General features: G+C 40.4%; 1 protein-coding gene across 2 annotated transcripts in view; it reads right to left on the reverse strand.

Annotated features, from left to right (window-relative positions):
* The window catches only part of adam12b (ADAM metallopeptidase domain 12b), a 124288-nt gene that overhangs the window by 77412 nt on the left and 21640 nt on the right, over positions 1–25236 (reverse strand). For both annotated transcript variants that reach the window (XM_015944850.3, XM_015944851.3), the window contains exons 2-3: positions 19487–19608; positions 16950–17023 (exon numbers count right to left, since the gene is read on the reverse strand). In XM_015944850.3, coding sequence (XP_015800336.3) covers positions 16950–17023; positions 19487–19608 — 196 coding nt within the window. The remainder of the gene's footprint in view (positions 1–16949; positions 17024–19486; positions 19609–25236) is intronic.

The raw sequence follows: 25236 nt of genomic DNA on the forward strand, positions 1-25236 counted from the left end.
TCAAAGTGCCAGCAATCCCCCTCTCTCATTTCACTCCACATGAAGAGTTCAGCAGTTTTCTAAAAGTCAAATGCATATTATAGCAGCTTTAGAACTATTTTAGAAGTTTATTTCAAAGTTTCTATGGGTTATAAGACTCAATTTGTGTTTTACATAAAAACAAACCAGAGACTTATTAATGTTTTATGTTATTGTTTACCTAAAGAGAACCAGCAGGGTCTTCATCTTAATCCTTATTCAACTTTGACCTGCTGCAATTATATATATATATATATATATATATATATATATATATATATATATATATATATATATATATATATATATATATATATATATATATATATATAAAAAGTACTATTTATTCAAAAGACATTTTCTATGTTTATGATCCCAAGTAGCTAGGTAAAATACATTTTAAAAAGCATCCTAAATAAAACCTTAGTTCTCTTGAGGTTAAATTAAATCTATTTTTTGCGCGAGTGTGTGTGTGTGTGTGTGTGTGTGTGTGTGTGTGTGTGGGGGGGGGGGGGGGGGCTTGTATTTGTACCCTTGTGAAGACTGGATTTGGTAAGACCGATGGTCCTTGTTAGGACCAAAACCCGGTCCTATCCGGAGTACTCCCTAGGGGTGAGGTTTACACATAAGATGTGAATTGAGTTTTATTACTGATAACTTTAGGAATACACTGGTTAGGGTTAGGGTTTGGGCTAGGCATAGTGGACTCACTAAAATGAAAGGAAGTCAATACAAAGTCGTAACATGGGTACAAATACAACAATGTGTGTGTGTGTGTGTGTGTGTGTGTGTGTGTGTGCGTGTGTGTGTGTGATGAACAACCTCTATGGCTTGCTGTTTATTTTATTATGCTGTAGACACATCTGCAAACAGAGATTTGCCTTTATTTCTGAGACAGAAGATAGATCCTGATATAAAACAAAAAAAGGTGAACGTTTGGTTTCATGTAGAGATAATCCTTAGAGGAATGTAAATCAAAATAATGTTTTGTCTTCATGCATGTTTGTATAATAAATGCAAACATCCCTGGCCCTATCTGCTGCCTGCCATCAACTAAGTGAACCTTTCGTCTTACAGTGCTGGGGTCTGCAGATGTGCACATATGATTTTATAGTAGATGGTGTATCGTATTTTGTTGATGTGCAGATGCTTTAATCATGCATGTGCTACTGTAGATCTGCAGCTTTTATGCTAATGCTGGTATAAAAGGCGAGAATCTCAGTGCACTCTGTAATCTCCATCTCATTTCACCTGCACTCACTGATGACACAATGACAGCTCCTGGGCTGTGTTGTCTCACATTAACGGTCTGAACTGAGATCAAAAGCTGGCTGTACATCACACGTGAAGACATTTCTAGTTTAGTTTTCTCATTGGATCTTTTAGTCTTACAGCTGGAGGTTTAGGAAGTTTGTGCATGAAAAAGGATCAAGATATACCAGATGTTTCTCTGATAAGTAACTGTAATTTTGGCTGCAGGCTTTTATATATAACACCTGTTCACTGGCATGATCACATACACTTAATTATCTTGAGAATTAGGATGTTTCCTGCTGATGCAGATAAATGATGCACTGGAAATATCTTCATCATCATCAAAGCTTTGCTTTTGCCATTTAAAATACTCTGATGCAGATAATTGACATTTTACTCACCTACACAAAGGTAATAACTCATCCCAGTGGCACCACACTGAGATTATAAGTACACAAAGTTTAGGAGCTGCCGCCTTGAAACTCTTTTAAACTGGCCTTTTGCACTGCATGCGTAACTGGAACATATCATTATAGAAGCATTTTCCCCTTGAGCTCAGCAGCCCTTCCCACCAGGAGCGTTTCAGATGCGAAACAGCAGCAAAAGAATTTCACTGTATGGAACAGTAGCTGGGCCCAAAACACAGAATTATGTGTGTCTATCACACTAAAAGTATGCATTGTTAACGTGTTATTTTTGTATTCTTTATGGGTTAAATTCCCATGAATTTCCCATTCATAATGTGTCATTGACATGTTATTTGTGCGTTAATAACACATATTTTTCACGTGACTGACACACGTAGTTTTGCATGTTTTTGGGCCTGCTTGCGTTCCATACCATGCATCTGCTACGCTTCATGGATGTATGCAATGCTTATGCATCTGATGGAAAGGGCTGGTAAGAATTTCTTAACATGACAGGAATCCGAATGGGTTCAAACGAAGGCAACTGCATGTATTTGGTTTCTTGAAGATGTTTCGCTTCTCGTCTAAGGAGCTTTGTCAATTCTGACTGGAATATGAGAGAGTCAGGCTTGTAAAGCCGGGCGGACACCGTGCGAACACCGTGCGACTTTTTCACTCGTAGCGTTCAGCTTCAACTCAAACTGTATGACTTCCCTGTAGAGCAAATCTCACGAGTCATGTGCTCACACTGTACGACCCAGTTCTCAGATGCAACCTGACTGCTCACACTGTACGTCTAGTAGCAACACGTTGGACCTTAAAATATGCTAAAAATAGCCGTTAATACACAACACGTCAGACTGTTTTTGTGTCGTTGTTGATGTCTGTTGTCCTTCGGGGCTGCTGTAGGAGGACACACAGGGATTTGTGGCAGTTAGATGAGGAAGATGAAAGAAAGTAAATCAATGTTTAATCAGTTTAATTTGACATAAACAAGCTTTCTTGACAATCAGTTGTCATTGTGTGCAAAGAAAAGTGTGTAAATAAAAACAAACAAAGTGTGTTATTAGGGAAATAGCTGGCAAGCCGTGTTGATGCATGTTTGTGCATGCGCCGTGAGCGTTTTTGGTGCTTTTTGGGTCGCAGCTGCTTGCAGCACCGCTTCAACAGTGCGATAACCTCACGAGGGATGAGCAAAATACCAAACACACCAGAAATTTGTGCAAGGTTACGATTGCTGAACAGTAGCCGATCACATGATGTTGTTCGCCTCTTGTAACCCCGGTATATGACCCGACACTCAGCGCAAAACTCACCCTGATCTTGTAGATTTTTGCACGAGGGGAAAATCGGTTCACAAAAGTGAAAATGTTGTACAGTGTACACCCGGCTTGAAGCTGTAGCTGTCTATTGTTGTTTAACAAGTAGATACTACTCTGAATACCCCTTCTTTCTACCTCCTGTTTAGTCGTTAGCGCCTTTGTTGATTTCACAAAGGCTCAGTTGGGGTTTCAGACTGGGCCTTGCGAAATCAACAAAGAAGTCTGGAAAAGCATCCAAAGCAGCAACTAGTAAAGAAAAGGACAAAGGACGCAAAGGCACCATCCTGGTAAGAGTCTCTGAATAAATTAGAAGAGTATTCTCCAAACACAGCATTCTGATAAACTTAAAACTCTGGTGCATGAATTATGAAATCTTCAACTATGATTTTTTAACAATTTTTTTCATTCGTCTTTAGGTGCTAATGAAACAAATTTCAACAAATATTTTTTGTAAAATTTTATAATTTACAAATAATTTATTACATGTCCACCTCAGTGGGCAGCGTGCATCCTGAGCATGAAATATGTTGGCTTGGCTTACTGAAGTCCAAATGGAGAGGCTCAAATGCAATAAAGTCTTCAACAGCTGTGCTTAATAGCAAAAACAAATAAATAACAATTTTGAATACCTGTCCACTGTAGTGACCATTATGCATCAAAGGGTTAAAACTCTGCAACACCCTCAGACAGAAAGTGGTCCATCCAAAAGACAAACACTCAAACAGAAGCTAGTGTTGTCATCTATGCAGTCAAACATAGTGAGGACTGTCCAGACCTTTACATTGGGGAAACTAAAAAACAATTACACCACGCACACCACACAGGAGAGCCGCCTCTTCAGGTCAAGACTGTGCAGTCCAGCCACACCTAAAGGACAAGGGGCACACTTTTGAACATGACAAAGTACACATTCTGGACGGAGAAGATAAATGGTTTGAGAGAGGAGTAAACAGGGCTGGGACGATATTCATTAAATCAATTAATCAAATGGTAGATGGAGGTTAAGAAATCTACAACTCTATTATTATTATGTATTATCATTATTGAAGTGCAGTTTTGGTTGTTGACACTGGATAGGCCATTGTATTTATTGTCTTGGAAAGACAGGGTCTATTTTATTGCTTTTGCTGCAATATTTTCTAACAGAGAATAAAAATCCATTTTTAATCATTTATTTTTTGTTTTATTTATTTATTTAGAAGTTCTGGACATTCCAATGTTATATAAAGGTTTAATTGTGGCATTTCAAAGGGTGTACCTGCATTATTATGATATATTAACATAAATGGTTATTTTGGTCTCGATAATGTCGACAATAATATCGTTTATCATCAATAATTTGTTGGACAATATATCGTCTAGCAAAATTTGTTATCGTCCCAGGCCTAGGAGTAAAAACCTATTTAAATAGGGGAGGGGGACTGAGGTTTTACCAATCCAATACCTATAATGCAGCTCTGATTCTCATCCCTAAGCAGTTTAAGTTTTCACACCTTCCTACATCTAATCAACGTGACTCCCTCACAAAAGAGGCTAACAACTCATCAGGGGGTAGAGAGGAGGGGTATTCAGAGTAGTTTCTGCTTGTTAAACAGCAACAGACAGCTACAGCTTATAAGCTTGACTCTCCCATATTCCAGTCAGAATTGACAAAACTCCCCGGATGAAAAGCAAAATGTCTTCAAGAAACCAAGGATGTCCAGTTGCCTTCATTTGAACCATTTTGGACTACCACGACCTGGATAACTGACAACCTTCACCAGCAGCAACATGACAGGAAATTGATTACCTCTGCTCTCGTTGGCATTCATGAAGAAAACAGGTGCTCACTTCCACTCTATGGATTCAACACGCCCTCTAAACCTGAACCGCTGGAAAGCTGTTAGAAAGCCCTCCCCTCTCATGAAGAAATTGATGACAAAAAGTAAGAAGCACAACTATATTGGCTAAATATGGTGGTAGAACTCTCACCATCCTCTCCACGGCTGCAGACCTCTAAAATAGAGAACAAACAGATGATGCCATGTGCTGACATCCTGCATTAGTGTCTTAATGCTTTTAACTGATTTACATAAAGCCATAAATAGAACAGTCAATTTCTGTTGTCAGCAGCATTGTGACAGAAATAATCTCACGAATATGTTGGTTCAAGCTAAATCTTCACATATATGTAGAGAACTTCAATGACAAATACTCAAAAAACTGGTTTAATGCTTATCTTCCATCCATCCATTTTCTTCCGCTTATCCGGAGTCGGGTCGTGGGGGCAGCAGCCTAAGTCAAGAGGCCCAGACTTCCCTCTCCCCAGCCACTTGGGCCAGCTCTTCCGGGGGAATCTCAAGGCGTTCCCTGACCAGGTAAGAGACATAGTCCCTCCAGCATGTCCTGGGTCTACCTTTAGGCTTCCTCCTGGTTGGACATACCTGGAAATGCTGATCTTTCATCTAAAAAATGTAATCTCACATTCAGGGAATTGTGGACACAAAGATAAAAAGATGACTCAAGATAAAATAAACTTAAATTGAGGGAAAAATGTGAGTTTGGCCATGTTGTCCTACAAAGAACTGGAATTTTAATAATCGAGGAAAACCTGAGACTGTTTTCTGTCTCCATGTCGTCATGCAGGAATGGGCAACTTTCCCCAAGGGCACTTAGCATGATCTTCAAGAACTCTTCAGCCAACTAATTAAAGATGGCAGAAAGCAGAATGTGATTACAATGCGCTCCCAGCTTAAAAGAAACATGAGTACAGTGTCACCAAGGAAGGAGAGGTGAAGTCTAAATCAGGGTGATATATAAAAACACATAATGCTTTTTTTTAATACTAGCCTCCAGAAACAATTTTCCTCCTTGTTCTTTGTATCATTTACAGACTCTTCCTTCCATGTGGATCACATCAAACCCACCATGCCTTTTAATTTAAATGTACTTTTACAAAACAAGAATGCAACACGTTTCTCATCACAAGACATTTCTCAGCAAGCAAACATATCATATCTGCTCACATCCAGTGTTTTGCACACAGTAAGCTCAATACGCTTGTGTGCATCGTCATGGCAACCCAATGTTTTTAAATGGTCCCACATTTCTAGTGAAACAGAAACTCAGAACATGAGTCATTAAGATTTTTTGAGTTCTTCTGCTTTTGAGAAAATGAGAAAAAAAGCAGTTTTTTTTTTGCCTTTTTTGTGGAGGCATAAAATGTTGAATCTAGACCGTCATTTTGGTTTGCATGCCAGTCTGTGCATGCTCCATTGAAACCTCCGCAAACCGGCCAGTACTGTGGCTGACCAATCACAGCGTGTATATTAAAACAAAAAACAATGTCTTGTTTTATGTATTTTTTATGTTATGGCCATAAGGGACTGTTTTTTTCTCTAATCTGGCCTTTAAAAATGTAAATGTCAGTGTGCAGGTGCCCTCTTGTGATTGGAAGAAGATGGCTGTGACAGATCCTGATTGGATGACTGGGAGGAGCAGACCTTATAAGAAGAGTCTGATTGCCAGCAGCTATGTTCCCTCATTTGCTCCCCATGCCAACCAGCCACCACTTTGTGTGATCTGAGCTTCTGTGGAAATTAGATTGTGCAGTGTGAATCAGTTAGTGTCATTTGTTAAACCTTAAGTGCCGAGGATTCGTAGAGGTTATTTTAACCCAGTTTTGTCCTGTTTTGTTAGCCAGGGAGGTAAGTTCTGTTGCTCTTTGTTTCATTTCATTTGTAGGAAAGCTTAGGTAATTTAAGTTAGAGGATGTTTATTATTTTTGGCATTGCTTTACCAATCACCCTCACCCTTAAGTTAGGTAATTGAATCTTTAGTTGTTATTATTTTAGACATATAGTAAATAAATCTTTGTAAATAGTCCTTTTGGTGTGGTGCTTGGGATCAGAAGTGAATGGTGAACCAATCCTTTATGTTACAGCCTGGTCCCTCCTAGACGGGTCGTAACAATAGTTCTTCCACAATGGGTGTTTCTCAGAGTCAAGGAACCTCGTCTCTATGCCTTGGTGCTCCCCCGGTTGTCTATGAGATACGTCATCAGGAACCGCCAAGGCGTGTTTTAAAGTTCATGTGCTACGGAGGTGACTGTTCTTCTTTTTTCTGCCATTTAGCTAACTGACTAAGGACACACGGGACGTGCCTTGTTGTCTTCTCTTAGGCAAAAATTTCCCAGAATACAGCACAGTATTTTCAAAAAGATGTCAGACCAGGAGCTGGCAGCAGCTACTCCAGGGGTAAATTTCCAGTTTAAATGTAAGGCAACTAATTTTAGCTATCGGGCTGATATCTAAAATGTTTTATTAGATCCAAAGCAGTTGGTTAGTTGCTTAGTAGTCGCAGCTTTGGTGGCTAGCAGGTACTAACTTGCCTACATAGTTAATTTAACCGAAATATGCACAATCTAAAAAGTAAAAGGCTCATTATACATCTATATAGAAGCTTATACATATAAAATATAAGTTTACCTCACGTGTCATGAGACATTACTGTTTTTTTTTTTGGAACAAGGAAGGACAGCGTCCTCCTTAGCAAGGTGCCTGGTAGGTCTGGCACCTTGACATTGAGAAACATCCAATGTAATGGCGGACTGCCCCAATGACTGACATACAGTATGTAGCGGCCCAATAAATGTACTCTATTAGTTTGGTGGGCAAATCACAGCCAGGTAGGCAGGATGCTACTGTAACTGAGCAAAACTAAAAGGCAACGGCTCTGTAGCGGTCCAATCATAGCACTCTACTGGTTTGGTGATCAATCACAACACTTGGTTGATGGGATGTTACTGAAAAAACAAAGATGAGGACTGCTCATTTGAAACAGCTTTGGCTTCAACTTAGGAATATTTTGACTTGGGCTTTTCTTTGAGTCAAGAGCAAATAGAGGTATTTATGTTTATTTAGAAAAAGGACATATTTGCATCTTTTATGACAGAGTATAGCAGACTGCCTCATTGACTGACATGTAGTAGTGAGTACGTCATGGTGTTTGTTATCTGATAGCCTACAGAGATCATTTGAAAGACAACCATAGATCCTGCCCCACTACTGAGAGGTGTTATTGGATTGTGGCCAGACTATATAATCACATATGTAGGATGGATTGCCAGGCTAATAAAATGTTTTAGTACAATTTAAATTTTCCTTATCCTATAGTTTATAACATTGCAAATATGGTCTTCAATAGATGCACTCTCATTTGGTTTTAGTGCAGCAGGCAATCTAAGTAGCATGTTTGTCACAAATTTCAGTGTGTTAAAACTCTAAGTGAAAATAATTGCTTTAATTTATGTTATAGCAATTTGGTAAATCAGAGAATAATTGGCAGATATAATAAAGCATAAAGCAGCAGAACAGCTAAGACAAACCCCCTGCAGGCAACCGGTGTTTAGCTAATAACGGATTAACTGATCGTGACAAGGAAAACAAACTATCTTGGCATCCAAAGGGAAATTCATGCAGAAACTTGGCACCGAAGTCCAAGTACACATGTGTTGGCACTAAACAGCAGCGTGAGGTCCAACGTTTCCCTCGGGTGGCTTTGACAGAGTCTTAGATTGTGTCGTAACAAAGGAGATGCCGAGCAAAAACACAAGTGTCTATGAGGAGAGCGGGGCAGGAAGGAGAGATGCGTTATAGGGAAAGAAAAGACAGCAGGAGAAAAAAGGGGGCAGAAAAGCTAAAGATGGAGAGAGAGACGTGACGTGAATAAAGCACTGCAACAACTTGATGGCAGATGTGCAGAAACAAGGAAAGAGGAAGTGGGAGTGATGGAAGCATCAGTGCGACAGGTTGTTAAAATAAAACAACTGCTAAATTGTTTTTGCTCAGCATTGAGTATCTAGTGCCTTAACTGACAAATCAAACTTCCTGTCCTGCATACGTTTACTTAGACTACACGAAAAGCCTTTAATACAGACTAGCTACACTCTCAGGCTCCTCTATACAAGCCAGCGGAGGAATCAAGGCTGTCAACAAAACAATCAAGCACATCGTTTCATCATAAACAATGCAGATTGAAAGTCAGAGACAGTTCAACTTCTTTCACACTCTTGGAAATATCCAATTAGAGTTCTTGGCTGGCTACAAATCAAAAAGACCTCATTAAATAGGCTGATTAATAAAGTTCTCCGCTGTGTAACACCCATCGAGAGGTGTGCTGGCATTGTCAGCTTTGTTATTGAAATGGGGGCGCATCTTCGTCTCCTCGAAACACGAAGAGGATGTTGCTATGGGGATTTATTTTTTTCTTGTCAAAAACATAATGATGTTGTTTAGATGTGGCCGTGGGTTTCAATAGGGACTATTTTCCTCTTTTCTTTCCTGCCACAGAAGAATGAAAGGAAATGTTCTCACTGGGAAACACATGGTGATGCGTAGGGAGCTGGTTAGAGCATGAACACGCAACTTCTTTGTGTTTCAAGGGGAAACAGTTGAGAAACTATTTTTTTTTACTAGCTGCATCCTTGAATAATCATAGTGAATTACAATAATACAGATTAAAGTAGTTAAATAAACTATTTTCTGCATTTTAACAGAAAATATTGCAACATAGAGGAGCTGTATTAGAGAAAAGAACATTATTATGGTGTTTATTTACACAACTCAGCTTCCTTTTATGCTCCATTTTGTCTTTGTTTTTACCCACTGAAGGATGGAATGTCATTCTATAAAGGCTGTGTTGTATTAATTACAATTATAATCTTATAAAGTATAATGCCTTTATGTAAAATAAAAAATAAAAAAGGATCCTTGTGTGTACTACTTATGCATGCTGCTACCTGCAAGTCACAGAAAATATATATTTTTTTCTGCAGTTCCATCACAAAAATCAATATTGCAAATTCTCTTGAAATATATAACCCAACCCTTTTGGGTATTATTCATCAAAACCTTAATAAAAAGGTTTATTTCTTCTCAAAGTACCCCAGACTTTAACTAGAGCAACAGTTTTAACATTTATGCAAAGATGATTTTTTTCCTGAGCAAAAAGCTTTTGAGGAAATGACCTTTTGTCCTCTGTAGGTGTTGTAGAAAAGGCCACAATTCAACACTAGACGTGTGCTGTGACCATAGCGCCTCACAAGTTAGAATAACTGTCCTCATTTTGTGATTTTACATCCCATCCAGGACTTCAGCTCAGAAGTTTTTCCACACAAAACAATTTTAATTTGACCAATTCTTCATCATTTACTGTTGCGAACACAAAGCAGAAAAAACTGTTCTTTATTTAGTTTGGATAACAAAGTGCTTTTTCAAGGTTTCTCTTGTTATGTGCACTTGTCTTTGTTAAAGATCCATAAAAGTAGGTCACAGAAAAGGAAAAAAAGAGATCTAATTATGAGCTCAGCTCCCTGGTTAAAATAAAAAAAATTCAAAACTTGGATTCTTTTTTCTTTCTGCAAGCAAAGTCAGAGAATAAGTAAAGCTCAGGAGTATTTAAAGTTAGTGTGTAGTTTCCTGGCACTATTCTATTCTTTCACATCAGTTTTGGAAAGAGATTAGCAGGTTTGTTATTAAATCCATGTTTCTTACTACCTAAATGTTGTCTTTATAACTGGAATTTGTTAGAAAAACACCATATTGTCTTGCTTTTTTAAAAAACTTTAAACTACATAAAAGAAACACCAGCCTGTGCCAAAAGGCACAGCAGTTCTTACATGGGAATTTTTAAAAATGTATTAACATAATTCACATCCCTTTCCATTTGTATAAATATTGAATTCTTCTGTATATTTTGTTAATTCTTATGTAAATAAATCAATTCATTCAAAATGTTCAGTTCAATAAAGTTCTTTTAAATTTTGCTCAGTGTCTCTGTTTATCCTTTTCTTTAATTTGACTTTTTTTTGGCAATATAAACAGATTTTCCACCCAAATTTTTCTTTTTAACTACAGGACTAGCAAGGACTACAATTGCAAATTTTTCTGGACCAATCAAAATCTTTTGTGTCTAATCTTCTCATCAGAATGCTCAGGAACTATTTGGTGGTTTAACCCCCCAATCGAATCATTACTGTCAGTGTTAGCATATCTATCTATCTATCTATCTATCTATCTATCTATCTATCTATCTATCTATCTATCTATCTATCTATCTATCTATCTATCTATCTATCTATCTATCTATCTATCTATCTATCTATCTATCTATCTATCTATCTATCTATCTATCTATCTATCTATCTATCTATCTATCTATCTATGCTAACTTAAAAAACAATGCATATGAGTTTTCACTCAAAACACAGATTTTCGATAATCTCTTAAAACGGTGTTATATTAGCTCTGAACAATTTAAAACAATTCTAAGCATCAGCGACCCTAAATCAATAACCCCAACTTTCCTAAGTGAGCCCAGCTGTATATCTTGGCCACTTCTCTCTTTCTGTTTCCTCAAACACACACACACACACACACACAGACTCCTTGGTCACCCAGACAGTGTTATTGAAGTCTTTAATCAAGACTAATGCGAAATGTCCCATATGGCCACTATTAATCATTTGAAGCTGTCCAACTGTGCCATTGATCAATGCTTTACCTCAAAGCTGCAGCTGCTGGCACAAGTCTGAGTCTGTCCTGCTTTGTTTGTACTGTACAATACGTCAAGTCTAAAATATTAAAAGCGACACGGCTATTTCCACGGCTCTTACAAAAATGGGCACAAATGTTCTTTATGTTAGGCCACCGGTTTTTACTCATCTGGCATGCGGGAAAATGATTAATATGTAATGGCATCAAGCAGGGGCTGATCTGAGTCACTTCCTGCTGCTTGAATAGGAGAAAAACCCGAATCAAAGCAAACAGAGTGCAAAACTGTCAAATGAACGGACTTCTTGGGCATCGGCATTCACAAATGCGAGTTTCCAATCAGCAGTGGTTATGGTTATTGCCTTTAAAATAGACACTGTGCGTCTTGTAGCTGGCAGTGAAGTAAAAGAATAAGGGTATAAAAGCTCAAATGAACCAGTTCCACTTCCATGCCAAGAGTACGGAAGCAATGAAAGACAGACATAGCTGACCCCGACTGATTACGTTTCTCTGCTGATCTGTACTTATATCATTGATGCCAATTTTTCCTTTGACACTGCCCAGGAGCTTGCAAACAGCAGTTTATTAATTGGCTGTGGTAGCAGGTTTTTATTAATGAGGGCCAAGAATATTCCACATTGGTCTAGGAACAGGTGTGCCTGTGACTGCCCTGCAGCGGTGCCAAATAATCTCACTGCATGAGCTCAGCAGATTCAAGCAAAACAAAATGAGGTTCCACTAATTTATCTGTATTGAGTCCCATCGTGTCCTGCAACACCAAGACATTTATTAACATTCTTAACATTTGTTTTCTTATCCAGCAAGCTATTCTAGGTAAAACCAGCTCAGTCTTTGCCAAACGTTGACTTCAGTCATGCTTTTACTGTCCATTACAAGTAGTCATAACTGGTAAACACCCAGCAGAAGAACAAAACAAGCTTATAAACCCCAATTGGTCTTTGTCTGGTGTTTCGTTTTTTGACTTTAATCCAAATTAATAAGAGCTGCTTTTATTTGTGTTTTCTAATAAAGGTTGGGACTTCTGCAGCTGAACGAAACATCAACAAATTAACCCGTTCATGCATGAATGTTGATAACCACCAGGGTTGTTTTTCAAAATGTTCAATTTAAAGAATATAAATTAGGATTTCATTTTATTGTAACATGTTTCTTCAAAGAGTCTTTCATATGGACAACCTGTGTTTCATTGTCAAAATATTTAATCAAATATGATTTTTATTGGACTATTAATGTCCAAAAGATGGATAATTACCCTTGCAGAAAAATAAACAAACCAGAGTAGTAGTAAGTAGGATTTTGCTCTGCAGGTCAGTCTAGCCACGCTGCATACTGTAATGTCCTCACCAGGTCTACCATTGGCCCAAACAGTTTTGTGTCTTGCCAATCACAGAGCCCTATATTTGATGGGCAGGCTTATGGTGCATTCGATTTACCTCAGAAGTCAGAACTTGGAACTGGGAATGGCGTCACATCCGAGCTATCTACGTTCTGGTTACCATAGTTGGAGAAGTCAGGATTGCAATATGGCGATGCACACCTCCCAAGTAGCCATTTTTTGTAGATTCCTCTTAATAAGCTGTACATTCAACATGCTGTATGTTCAGCTTATAGATGCAAGCACTATATGTACCATTGGTTTTAAAGTCAAGTGTTTTGTAAAAAAAAACAAAAAAAACATATTTCACCCAAAAGTTACTGTGGTTGATACGTAGAGCTGCTATTTTGGATGTCGAGGTCGGAGTTCTGAAATTCTTCAGAGTTTCCAACTGGAAGGTCCGACTTTGGGGGGTGTTTCATTTAAATACGCCTACTCGGAAGTCGGGATATCTGAGGACAAATTGAATGCACCATTATCACTTGAGCTGCGACCTAGAAAAATAAAGATGGCGTTGGCTTGGCTCAGGAACAGTGCTCCTTTAAAATGGCTTTGCCATCCACTTTGAACCATTTAGATTCTGGCTTTTCTTTGAGGCATGAGCAGATGGAAATGCTTAAAGAGGAGGATGATCGAGAAGCCAATTTTTACTTGTTATTTTTATTTTAATGATCAGTCACTCTGACTTTAACATGTAGACTGTACATGAAAATAGTATTCTACCCCTAATTTCTGCATTAACTTCTGATAGAATAGACAGAAAAACGCTTGGTTTAGAAAAGAGAAACAGATCTACGTCACACTGTCAAATGTTCATGGACTCACCCAGCATGGCTCGCGATGCAGAAGGCTGTTATTGGTTTAGCGTCCAGGAAACAGCAGAAAACATCTCAACTAGCTAACCATTAGCATTAGCAACTCCACAACACGGCAGAACTTCTCCAGGCTTGCAATGTTGCAAAATCAAACACAGTCCAAGGTGGCAAATAAGGAAATAAGACTCCAAAATTCCAAACAGGTGCACCGGGGCTTACACGGCATTAATTTTTTCTACAGACCACTGCAAATGTCCTTAAAGTGACAGCATGTATTTTTCCTGGCGACAGAGGGCAGTAGATACCTAAATCATTGCAAGCAAGCAGTATTTTTGTGTTGGAGTAAGACCTTACTAACGGATGCCCATTAGGGTCAAAAATGCCTGGGGAGTGCAAACTTTAGCAAAATAACAAGCACATCAGACTCCCTTTCATCACTGGCAACAAGTGAAGAGGTAAATGTGTAAAACGCCATTCAAGAATGATGAAAGTTTTGTAACTGTTAAAATTAGTAAATGCATTTTGTCCTCACGGCCTCCCGAAGAAGAAAACATGGCATCTAATATGGCATCGCCCAGAGACTTAGACCCGCTCGCATGTATTTTAGACCTGATTTTTATGGTTATATGTGAAGAAGCCGCCAATAATTTCAACAACTCTGCATCATTTGTTTTCAACAGCATTTTGATGGATATTTCCAGAAATGGTTGGTTAAAAACTGCACATTGTCTCTTTACAGTCCTTTATTTTGAAAAAGGATGTTTGCTTCTTCTTCAACAGTGTATGAGGGACTGCCTTGATGACTGCTGTAACAATGAATACGTTAATATTGTTTGTTGCTCTGATTGGTATCGGTGCTGTCCAACTGTGTGCTGAGGCAGTTTGAATGACAATCATAGATTCCGCTCCACGCCTATGTTGTTTCAATAGCTCGTGGCCAGTTCACATATTTACATTTATAGGATGGCTTGCCAGGCTATTACCCACCATCTATGTCCAAACCACAAACAAAGGAAAATGCAAGAATAAAACATTTAAATATTCTTAAAAAACACACACACAATTCCCACTGAGGACCTTAGTATCTCACTAACCCACACTAACAGTGTTGTGGTCCTTTAATCCTCTTTTGTTTTGTTTAAAGCCCCAGTGCATAATATTTTTACCAGTTTACTATCAAATTATCTGTATCTCATTCACAAACTTAAAATATTTCTCACTAACATCAATATTAAACATTCCTCTCAGCTTGAAATTTAACATTTTTAAATCCATAAACTGTGGTCGACGTTCCATGCTCATGCACTGTCTTGAAATACAGTAGCTAGTTAGGGACATATGAGCTCCGTTATTTGCGTTTGCGCTATGACTGTAACCTGAAAGAAACAGCGGAGGGCAGCAGTACGCCATATGCATGGAGTCTGCCAATTCAACTAAAAAGAAGAAGAGACTAGCTTCACCGTTGCTGTACTTTGTTGGTTTCAATAACAAACAATGAAATCAAAAGACATATCATATTTGTCAGGACGTCCTCATGTCCATCCCTCGGCAGCCACACAGGCCTGCTCTTAGCTCGACACCAGCCTCCAAGGGGTATCCCTAACTCCCTAAGTCATCTCAAGTTGCTCATTTATCTTTTCTTCATACTAGAGCTCCCGATCCCAACATATCAGCTCGTTTACAACGCTGTTCCAGATCCATGTGACACCGGCCCCCCGGCTGACGTCACCCCTCCTCCTTGCGTGAATCGGTGACCGCTTCAAGGTCTGACAGAACTAGCTTGCTTCCTTCAGAACTGGTAGTCATAATTGAAAATGTTTTTTTTAATTGGTTGAGTAGTTACACGCTTTGCGTGGGTTCGGCTAGAGAGATTGGAAATTAATGATACTATCAAGCTCATGCTAAGCTGGAGGTTCTTGCAGTGTGGACCATCATAGCTTCAATAGCTACTCTGAACTGCATGGTGCTAAAGAGTAGCATTTTTTATCATGATTTCAATGGATTTCACACATAGGGCCTTAAAGGGAGTTAATTGAGATGAACAGAAATCAAATTAACACAGAAAAAAAGGCATGTCTCTTTTAAATGTGTGTCTACCGGCTTCTATTTTAAGCTTCTTGGGTAGAAAATTAAACATGTCACAACGTGAACATTTTCAGGGCTTTAGGCTCAAATGTATCCGTATTTGAAAAACCAAACGCAGAAAAGCCCTTCAAACTGTCGGACAAATTCAGACCATTAATCACACTCAGGAAATTGTTTTCTTCTGCATTAAACATGGATGCAGACTGGAATGCAGGAGAACACAGCGCTACTGGGAATATCCAAACAAAACATCTGAAGTAACTCGGAGCTGAACTCAGTGTTGCTAAATGCAGATTATTACTGCAAATTTATCAGAAAACTCCAAGGATCTGTATCCATTTTGAGCTCCTACAGTCATTGTTTCTCTTCGTACCGAACCGAACGGATGCGCCCTCGCCGCAACAAACACGTGGAGGTCAGAGACCACCAGTTCTGAGTTGGCTAAACTGGTGAAGCGGTATCAGAGGACACATCTGGTCTGACAGCAAACAGGCCGGATGGGAATGGCAGAACGCCCCCGTGACCATGACGGCTGGTCCTCGATGACTCACAGCTGAGGCCGGGGTCATTTCAGGTCACAAGGAGAACCGCGGGTGGATGGGTTGTTCAGTCACTGACAGACCCTAAATTCAAATCAATAAAGTAGGGATTTCTTTTGATTTTATAGTCATTTTTCTTGCCTCTGCGTGTCACAATTTAAGCATGAGGATGTTGTACGCGACCATGAACTCCAGATGATTCCTCTCCCTTATTTCAGAGTGTTTTGTGTTACTTTTTGCAACGTAGAAGGAAGAAAAGTAATGAGGGACGAGGGAGAACAAATAAGTCTTCAGAGCTCTCTTCAGTCTCATTCTTTATCAGCTTTCATCTCTTAGCACTTCAGAGGGGAGAAACCATAAAAAGAGCTCAATCACTACGGGACATATTATCTCTCCCTCCCTGTGTAAGCCATATCATAATCCAGACCTTCACAGCTCCCCTTCCTCCTCCAGCATAAAATAACTCACAAGCTCAAAAAGGGAGTTTAAATCTTGGGAGAAGAAGGAAAAAAAAACATCTTGTTTCATGTATCCCAGCAGTCATGATGAGGAAACAATAACACATCTGACAGGAAAACTCACTCATTTTTCTCCAGCAACAGGATCAGCTCTTCACCTTCCGCATGAACCACCAGCTGGAGTGATGCGGGGTAAACCTGAAACACAAAGAGGTATCAGGGGTGATGAGGTGGAGCTCTGACCGCAGCCATCCTGCCTGTGCAGGAAGGATGTGACAAGGCACAAGAAGGGCAAGCGGAAAAGGAAGAAAGCTTCCACATCCTGTGCTTCCCAGTACAACTAACACTTTTAAAACTTTAAGACTTGCAAAAAATCAAATCTATGATAGCAAATTGTATCTATAGTTACTGCAGGCCCTAAACCTTTTTACTACCGATACCAGTTTTGAGCCTTTAATCAATTTGATCTACATTTGCAGAAAACAACATTAAAACGTTGCAGCTACTCCTCACACGTTTACTGATCATGGAGCAACAGGAGACATAAAAACAAACAGGAAACACTCAGTGAACAAGGACCAAGAGTTAATTGATCGGGTAAAGAAAAATCAAACAAGGAAGGATTGGTACTCAGAGAACTTGAGACAAATCAGCAACAGGTGAGCAGATACCAGCAAAGAATGACACACAAATCAGGTCTAAAGGTACCTGGAGTTCTTAAGAGATCTGATAAAGATGGCGCTCGATGATACTCCCTATGATTTCAGCCTCTGGATTTGGGTGTTCATGTTAAATTACCATTAGAGATCCGATCGCAGTGAGGGAGCTAAAAAAACAAGGTCAAACCAAAAAAAGGGCTAATTTAATGCACTCTGCACAAAGATGCTATCAAAACAGGATTTAAGCAAAAGTAATAACAAAACAAGTGGAATCTGAATAAAAAACAAAACCAGTTACCAGTTTGTTCCTTAAATTCAATACAAACTGTTAGCATTAGCAACTTTGTATAAAAAGTGTTTATTAGTATTTGTGCAGATCAAATTAAAGCATCAGTTTCCCCCCTTTCAAGAATTACATATGACTGTGTGTGTGTGTGTGTGTGTGTGTGTGTGTGTGTGTGTGTGTGTGTGTGTGTGTGTGTGTGTGTGTGTGTGTGTGTGTGTTATTTGCAGACTCCCTGTTCTGCATCCACTCTGCTGGAGCCAAGATCAGGAGTCAGTCAGAACCACGCGACCATCATCAGTTTGCTCCACATGGTTTAATTTAAAATTTCTCATAATGCACATGTCCTGATTCAATTTAAGCAAATCAGAATTTTTTCCAGCATGTGTCCCTCATCTGGGTAAAACAGGAAGACTTCTTTGCATGTAAACATAGCCATCGTCCTGTTAGAATCTCCCAGGCTGTACAAGACTCGGGGTTTTCTGCAGACTTATCTGATCTTTTTTTTCTTCCAGAATCTTAATGTAATCATTCCCCAAGGTTATAGCAAGAAACCGGAGCATTTCTAGTATCAACATCTCAAAGAGGACATTTCAGCAAACACTGCACAAGGACAAGCTGACCTGAGAGGACTCTCAAGCTCACAAAAGCTCTCCTGGACAAAGATGGAAGCTTGTGGTGATAAATTCTGGTGAGATGATTTGGAAAACAGAAGCTGCTTTTTTCCAAGCTCAGCAAACAAAACGGTAATATCTGTGCTTAGAACAGAATAGCTATAGATGTGTGTGTGTATAGATGTGTCAGCAGTTGCTGATGGGGAAATGTGTCTAATGTAGTGGAAAATGGCGGCATAATTAAATCCAGAAACCTAAAAAGTTTTATTTCCCTGCTTGCCTACATGACATGTTTGTGATGTTCATATAATTAACAACACTGGCTCCCCACTAAACTGTCTTAAAGAGCAAAACACAAGGCTGAAAACAAGCCGCTCTCTCAGATGGCGACTTTCCTGCAGCAGGAAAAAAAATGTTTGATTGCTCAGGGAGCTCTCAACACCTACACGTTTCCCTTCCATGGAAAAGTTTCAAGATGTTGGGTGTGTGTGTGTGTGGAGGGGGTGCCTAATTTCAAACGTTTTCTTCTTAAAGTGCAGCAAGTGGGAAAAGCCTTTTTTTAAACTGCCAGAAGATTTCAGTAAAAAGTTGATTTGACCTCACCGTCAAAAAAAAATTCTTAAGATTGAAAAAAAAATGACATGTACAAAAAATGGCTTTCAACTTTCTTCACATCCCGGTTAGTGCCCCACTGACTTGCAAAACTCTGAAAAGGCTTTGATTCAGCAATTATTTCAGAGTGTGTATCGCCTAGGGACCAAGCTCATAGTCAATAAACAAAACGAGACAAAAGAGGGAGCAAGAAGAGGAGAAAAATAACCACAACAGAGAAAATTGCAAGGACAAACAAAGCAAAAGAATAAAGGGCTTTCAGAAAGAACTGAGCACGTCAGGCAGGAGGCAACAGAGCAGGGACTTACACACACACACACACACACACACACACACACACACACACACAAACACACACACACACACACACGCGCGCACACACACACAAATGTGTCTTGCAATCTTCTGAGCTTCTGGTAGCAAGCAGGCAGGAGGTCAGTCTGAGCCAGCTCAATGCCAGAGAGCTAGGACTTAAAAATGATGTTCTATTTACCCCGGGTCTGAGCAGGCTGAGGGGTCTGCGCTCGTTTCTCTGCAGCATTTGCGGTACGGTGGTCTCATAACGCTGTGGTGTGTCTGAATCCCCCCGGTGCTCGCCCCTGTCTGGAACGCTTCCTGTAAAAACATGACGAGATTGACTCAGATGTCGAAATGCAGCACAACACTGCAGTCTGCAAACAGTAGAAGGACAAGTCGGCTTTGCAGTACCCTCGATCACTCATCTTTTCCTTATATTTTCTTTGATTTTGTAAATCGTGAGTGCAACAAAAGTAGAGAAGGTTTAAACAAATGGCATCACACTATTAAAATGACTTGTGTGCAGTGCTGTTGGGACAGAGCAAAAGCTCTGTGTTCTTAGGAGTAGATGTGTTTTGCCCCAGAGGACCTCTGCCACAGACACAGCATCAATAATAGATACTCTTGCACTGTTTGTAAGTAACTCAGACTGCAACATCTCTTGAAATGTTAAAAAATTGCTCAGAGAAGTGGTAATTCTAACTTCTTGTATTTGTTCCTCTTTCAGGACAGAAGAAGGCTCTTGTTTTACTCATTTTCTTTAACACATACCTAAACTTTTTCTCCCTGTTAAATTAGCAAATTTAGAGGCCACCTATATTAATTAGTACTTAAAAGGCAGATCGCTTTGTAGGAAAACCACGAGGGATGTAAATTTAGCTTAAAGGGGATAAGGCATGCTAGAGTGACTCAGAGATCGGAGCAGGATGTGGGAAACATTATGAGAATTCCCTTTCCTCTCTCTGAGGCTCTCCCACAGTCAGCTGAAGCTGCCCCTATGCTCCCGCACCCTCGCTGAGCATGTCTATATTTTAGCAGACCCAGCAGGTTTCCTCTGAAGCCCACTGAACGCTGCAAACCCCTGGAGGAGCTGTGGAGATGGAGCAGAGAGGGAGGTGGGGGTTTTCCTGTCATGACCAAAGTTAACAGAAAGCTGCATCTCCATTTTCGGTGTTTCTCCCTTTTTCTAATCTCAGGGGAGAGGCTGCGGCTGGGAGACTACATGTGCCCCTGCAGTCTCACAGCTGCGAGAGTTCAGTGGTACAATACTGCAAAAAACTACTACTCAGAAAACTGTGTCAACTGTCTCTGTTCACGGCGGTGTACCTTAACCCAATTAGACTTACAACTGAGTAAAAAACAAACAACAAATAAGTTAATTTTCTTTAAAGCCTATAATATCTGCTAAATTTTTAGCCTGTAGATGAAAGAAACATAGAACAAAAGGATTTAAGAAGAGACTTTAAGCGTTGATTGTAAATTATTCACACATTTCTCTGTGATGCTCACATCGCAGCAGATTTCAAAGGTAGCAGAGTTGATCCAATGCATCGGTTCTGAACTGGTTAAAGCATTTTGTCTTTTAAAATGCTTCTGTTCTTTGATGACTAAATACTCACAACTGTATATTTTATAACATCAAACAGTCTGACGACAGCAGGCCTGTTCCCTCACTATTTTACAGACTCCATTTTTCCAGTGCATGATAAGCTAACAAGGACATAAAAGGGACCTCCTACATTTTAATGGGACATCTGAACATGTGCCGGTGGTGGTTTGTTAGTTTTGGCGGTGCATAAAAACCGCGTTAGACAGACGAGGCATCGTGACTGAGACTTTAGGCTGTGGTAAGAGCTCTGTTACTAAAAGTGTCAGTGAAGAAAAGTCAGGAAGACATCAAATTACAGTGATTTTATTGTGAACACATGCTGAAAATTGTTTTCTTTTTGTTAAAAAAATTCCATCCAACTAAATACATTAAATGTGTTTGCCATAAATCAATATACCATACCATACCATACAAAGGGATGCACCGATCAGGTTTTTTGCTGCCGATCACCGATACCGATATCAAAGAATGCTGATCACCGATACCGGTCACCGATACCGATCACGTGGATTGGCCAGAAATTTTCTACAACATTATAATGAGTGCTACAAACTACATAATCTTGGATTAAAGGAAATGTAACCTAATCTAAAATGGTCTGTATTAGGGTTGTCACGGTGTGAAAATTTAACCTCACAGTTATTGTGACAAAAATTACCACAGTTTTCGGTATTATCGCGGTATTTTTTTTTAAACGTGCTACATTTTCACACAATTAAATAAACCCAGTATGTCAGGAAATATTGTCCTCAGTTTGTGTCTAAATTTAGCCTAAAATGTGTTATTTTGTAATTATGTTGTTTATTTGTTAACATTTTTTCCCTTTAGTCTTTGAAATACCAATATTTGCCCATAAATTCTTATTTTATGTCTGTTTGATGTCATCATTTTAAAAATATTAGATCAGATGTTGTCACTCAGAGACATCTCAAGACTGTACAGGTCGTATCGGAGTTAATCTATGGCTTCGGATACCTTGAGGTCACCCGTCTTCTGTTAGTCCTGGACCTGCACTGGGGTCTCCACAAGGGTAGTAGACACAATAGATTTCATCTGATGCTGTTTTTAATAACCAACTCTTTAGTTTATGGCAGACAACAAATTATTTTACACCCATACTCCACAATTTCTCTAAGATACAAATATGGTTCTGCTTATCATCTAGCTTACGCCACACCACCTCACACATCACATTACATCACCTCATATCCACAATATCACATCTTATTATTCATATCTTGTCATGTATAATCATTAGTTTAGGAAAAAGAATAACTATAATCCTGACTCTGCCTGAATTAATATGGTGTGTTTATGGTCCCTGAACAAGTAAAAGTAACTATAATCTTCTGATTAAACTTCAAAGATCAATCAGGTGGATATTTCATATTTATATGGAATGATCACACCTTATTGGTCACAATTAATTTGAGGTCGTCACCCTACAAAGTGAACGCTACAACTGGGTTTCATTCAAAAAAATAGGCTCAGTGCTGTTCAGACTGTGCCATAAAATCTGATATGGGATGCATGTGGGGGAAAAAATCGGATTTGATGCGCTTTTGCCTGCACTGTGAATTAGGGCTGGGCAATAAATCTAAAATTTAGCATTTTTGAAATTTCTGACTCTTATTGTGATCATTTTTCCCATGTCAATGAATTTGATAATAAAAAATTACAAATGTGTATGTTGGGAGCATTCGTGTCCCTTTAAGAAGCTGTACCACCTTGAGTCACGTAAAAATGTGACTCAACTAATACATGTGACAGCCCCATCTAGTGGACAACTTTTGTTTCTGCGCATACCTGTAGTTATCGTACATTTATCGTTATCGAGGTGAAATCCTCAATATATCGTGATAATAATTTTAGGCCATATCGCCCAGCTCTACTGTGAACCTAGCCTTTGAGTTTCACATGCAGACTAAACAAATAAAAATAGTCTTCTACCCTTATTTTCTGCAGTTCTGGGCTGCCAACTAGACTCAGTTGAGGAGATGTGTGAAAGGAGGATGCTGAGGAAGATTACCTCCATCTTGACAAACGTTAGGTTATGCATATAACCACTGTTCCCTGAAGGAGAGGAATGAGGTGCAACGAAGGTACTATGGGACATCACGCCCTCGTGTGGCCTGGCTGAAGACACATTTAATCACGCCTGTAAGGCAAATGAAAGTGACGCTGCGTGGAGGCCCCCGCGTCACTGTCATTCCTCAGTTCGATAGCTGCTCTTCACCGAGCTGGGCTGTGAAATGGGACAGCCCTGTGTTGTACTTGTTCCTCTCCTTCACGGAACAGTGGTTATATGCATAACCTAACGTTCTCTTTCAGTCGATTCACTCGGTACAATGAAGGTACTATGGGACTTATCGAAACGCACCCATGAGCAGCTATCAAACCTGGCCTGAGATTGCAGCCTAAGATGGCAAGTCAGATCCAGCAGAGAGAACCGCATGGGCCACTGAAGGGGCCAAAACATCCAAACAGTAAAACCTCACAAAGGTGTGGGGTGTAGCCCAGCTTGCAGCTGAGCAAATATCACCAACTTAAACACCTTTAAATAGTGCCAAAGAAGCAGCCACACCTTAGTAGAGTGTGCCCTGACCCCTAGGGGCAGCTGGGAGCCAGTGATGCTGTAACATAGGGAAATGGCCTCCACAATCCAATGAGAATGTCTTTGCTCTGACAAAGCTTTACCCATGGAGGGTTTGGTAAAACACACAAACAGTTGGTCTGTTATTCTGATACGCCGAGTGCGATCTATATAAGCCTGCAGAGCACGAACCGGGCACAGACAATGCATTCTCCTCTATGGTCTATGGTCATGGAACCGCAGTTGAGCGGGATGACCTTAGGCAAATACGCAGCATTCGGATGCAGAGTGACCCTAGCTCCATCTGATGACATTTTCAGACAGGAAGGGTGAAGTGAAAGAGCATGAAGGTCTCCCACCCTTTTAGCTGATACAAGGGCTAAGAGCAGAGCTGTCTTATAAGACAGAAGCTTCACACTGATCGAGTGGAGCATGCTCTTGAGCTCTGAATAGTATTCACCACAGCAGAGGGAAGACCTTTAGCTAACAGGTTGGACCTTTCAGTAGGCAGGCCTGCAGCTTCCACTGACAGGTGAGAGTGCAGCACTTCCCCTTGTACTTGTGACAGAAGGTCCTGTCTGAAGGGGAGCTTCCATGGGGGGCTATCATCACACTGATGATCTCCGGGTACCAAGACTTTGTGGGCCACTGAGGAGCCACCAAAATCAGAGACCTGCTCGACCTGCACACTCTCTCCAGTACTGCTGGAATCAGTTCCACTGGCGGAAAAGCGTAGAGGAGAATGTAGAGCATCCGATCCCATTGGAGCAGTCTGATCCATCAGGGAAAAGAACAGGGGACAGTGTGTGTTTGTGCTTGACGCAAACAGATCCACTACTGCCCTGCCAAACCTCAGCCAGATCTGTGACACCACCTCGGGGTGGAGCCTCCATTCCTTTGACAGAAGTCCGCCCCCGGAGAGCAAGTCTGCCCCGTGTTTGAGGTACACGGGGACATAAGCTGCTCTGAGAGAAAGGAGATTCAGATTGCACCAGTGCAGCAATGTATGGGTCAGTTTCAGTAGAGGAAGAGAGCGTGTTCCTCCCTGTCTGGTTACATATGACACCACAGTTGTGTTGTCTGAGCGCACCAGCACATGTTGTCCTCTCAGGTGACGACTGACAGGTTTCAGGGCCAGAAAAACGATTAACAGTTCCAGAAAGTTGATATGGAACCTTGATTGGGTCGAGGACCATACCCCCCCACCGCTAAACCCCCACACAGAGCCCCCCAGCCTCTGAGGGAAGCGTCTGTGGTCACCACTATGTGTTCTGACACCCTCCCGATAGGGTAACCCTGGCAGAACAGCCCTGGTTCTCTCCATGGGAGGAGAGCTACCAAGCAGGCTCTGGTGACCATCAACCTCCGGCGGAGATGACGTGAAGGATGGATATGATGAGAGCTGACCCAATGCTGGAAATGTTGCATTTTTAACAGTCCAAGAGGTACCATGGCTATGGAGGAAGCCATCATCCCCAGCAGCTGTAGAGCTGTGCGGAGTGTCAGTCTGGCTCCCAGCTGAAAGTGCGCTAAGCAACTGCGTAGTGCGGCTATTCGCTGGTCCGAGAGACGCGCTCTGCTTGGCTGAGAGCAAATTTCCAGCCCAAGGAAGGAGAAATTCTGACTTGGAACTAGAGAAATCTTTCTATAGTTCATGGAAAACCCCAGGGCTTGAACATGGGAAAATATCCATGCAGTGTGAGCTTCTGCCTGTGTTTGGGAACTCGCTACTAGAGTCCAGTCG

Source organism: Nothobranchius furzeri, chromosome 12 (genome assembly GCF_043380555.1).
Source record: "Nothobranchius furzeri strain GRZ-AD chromosome 12, NfurGRZ-RIMD1, whole genome shotgun sequence".
NCBI classification, from domain to species: Eukaryota; Metazoa; Chordata; class Actinopteri; order Cyprinodontiformes; family Nothobranchiidae; genus Nothobranchius; species Nothobranchius furzeri.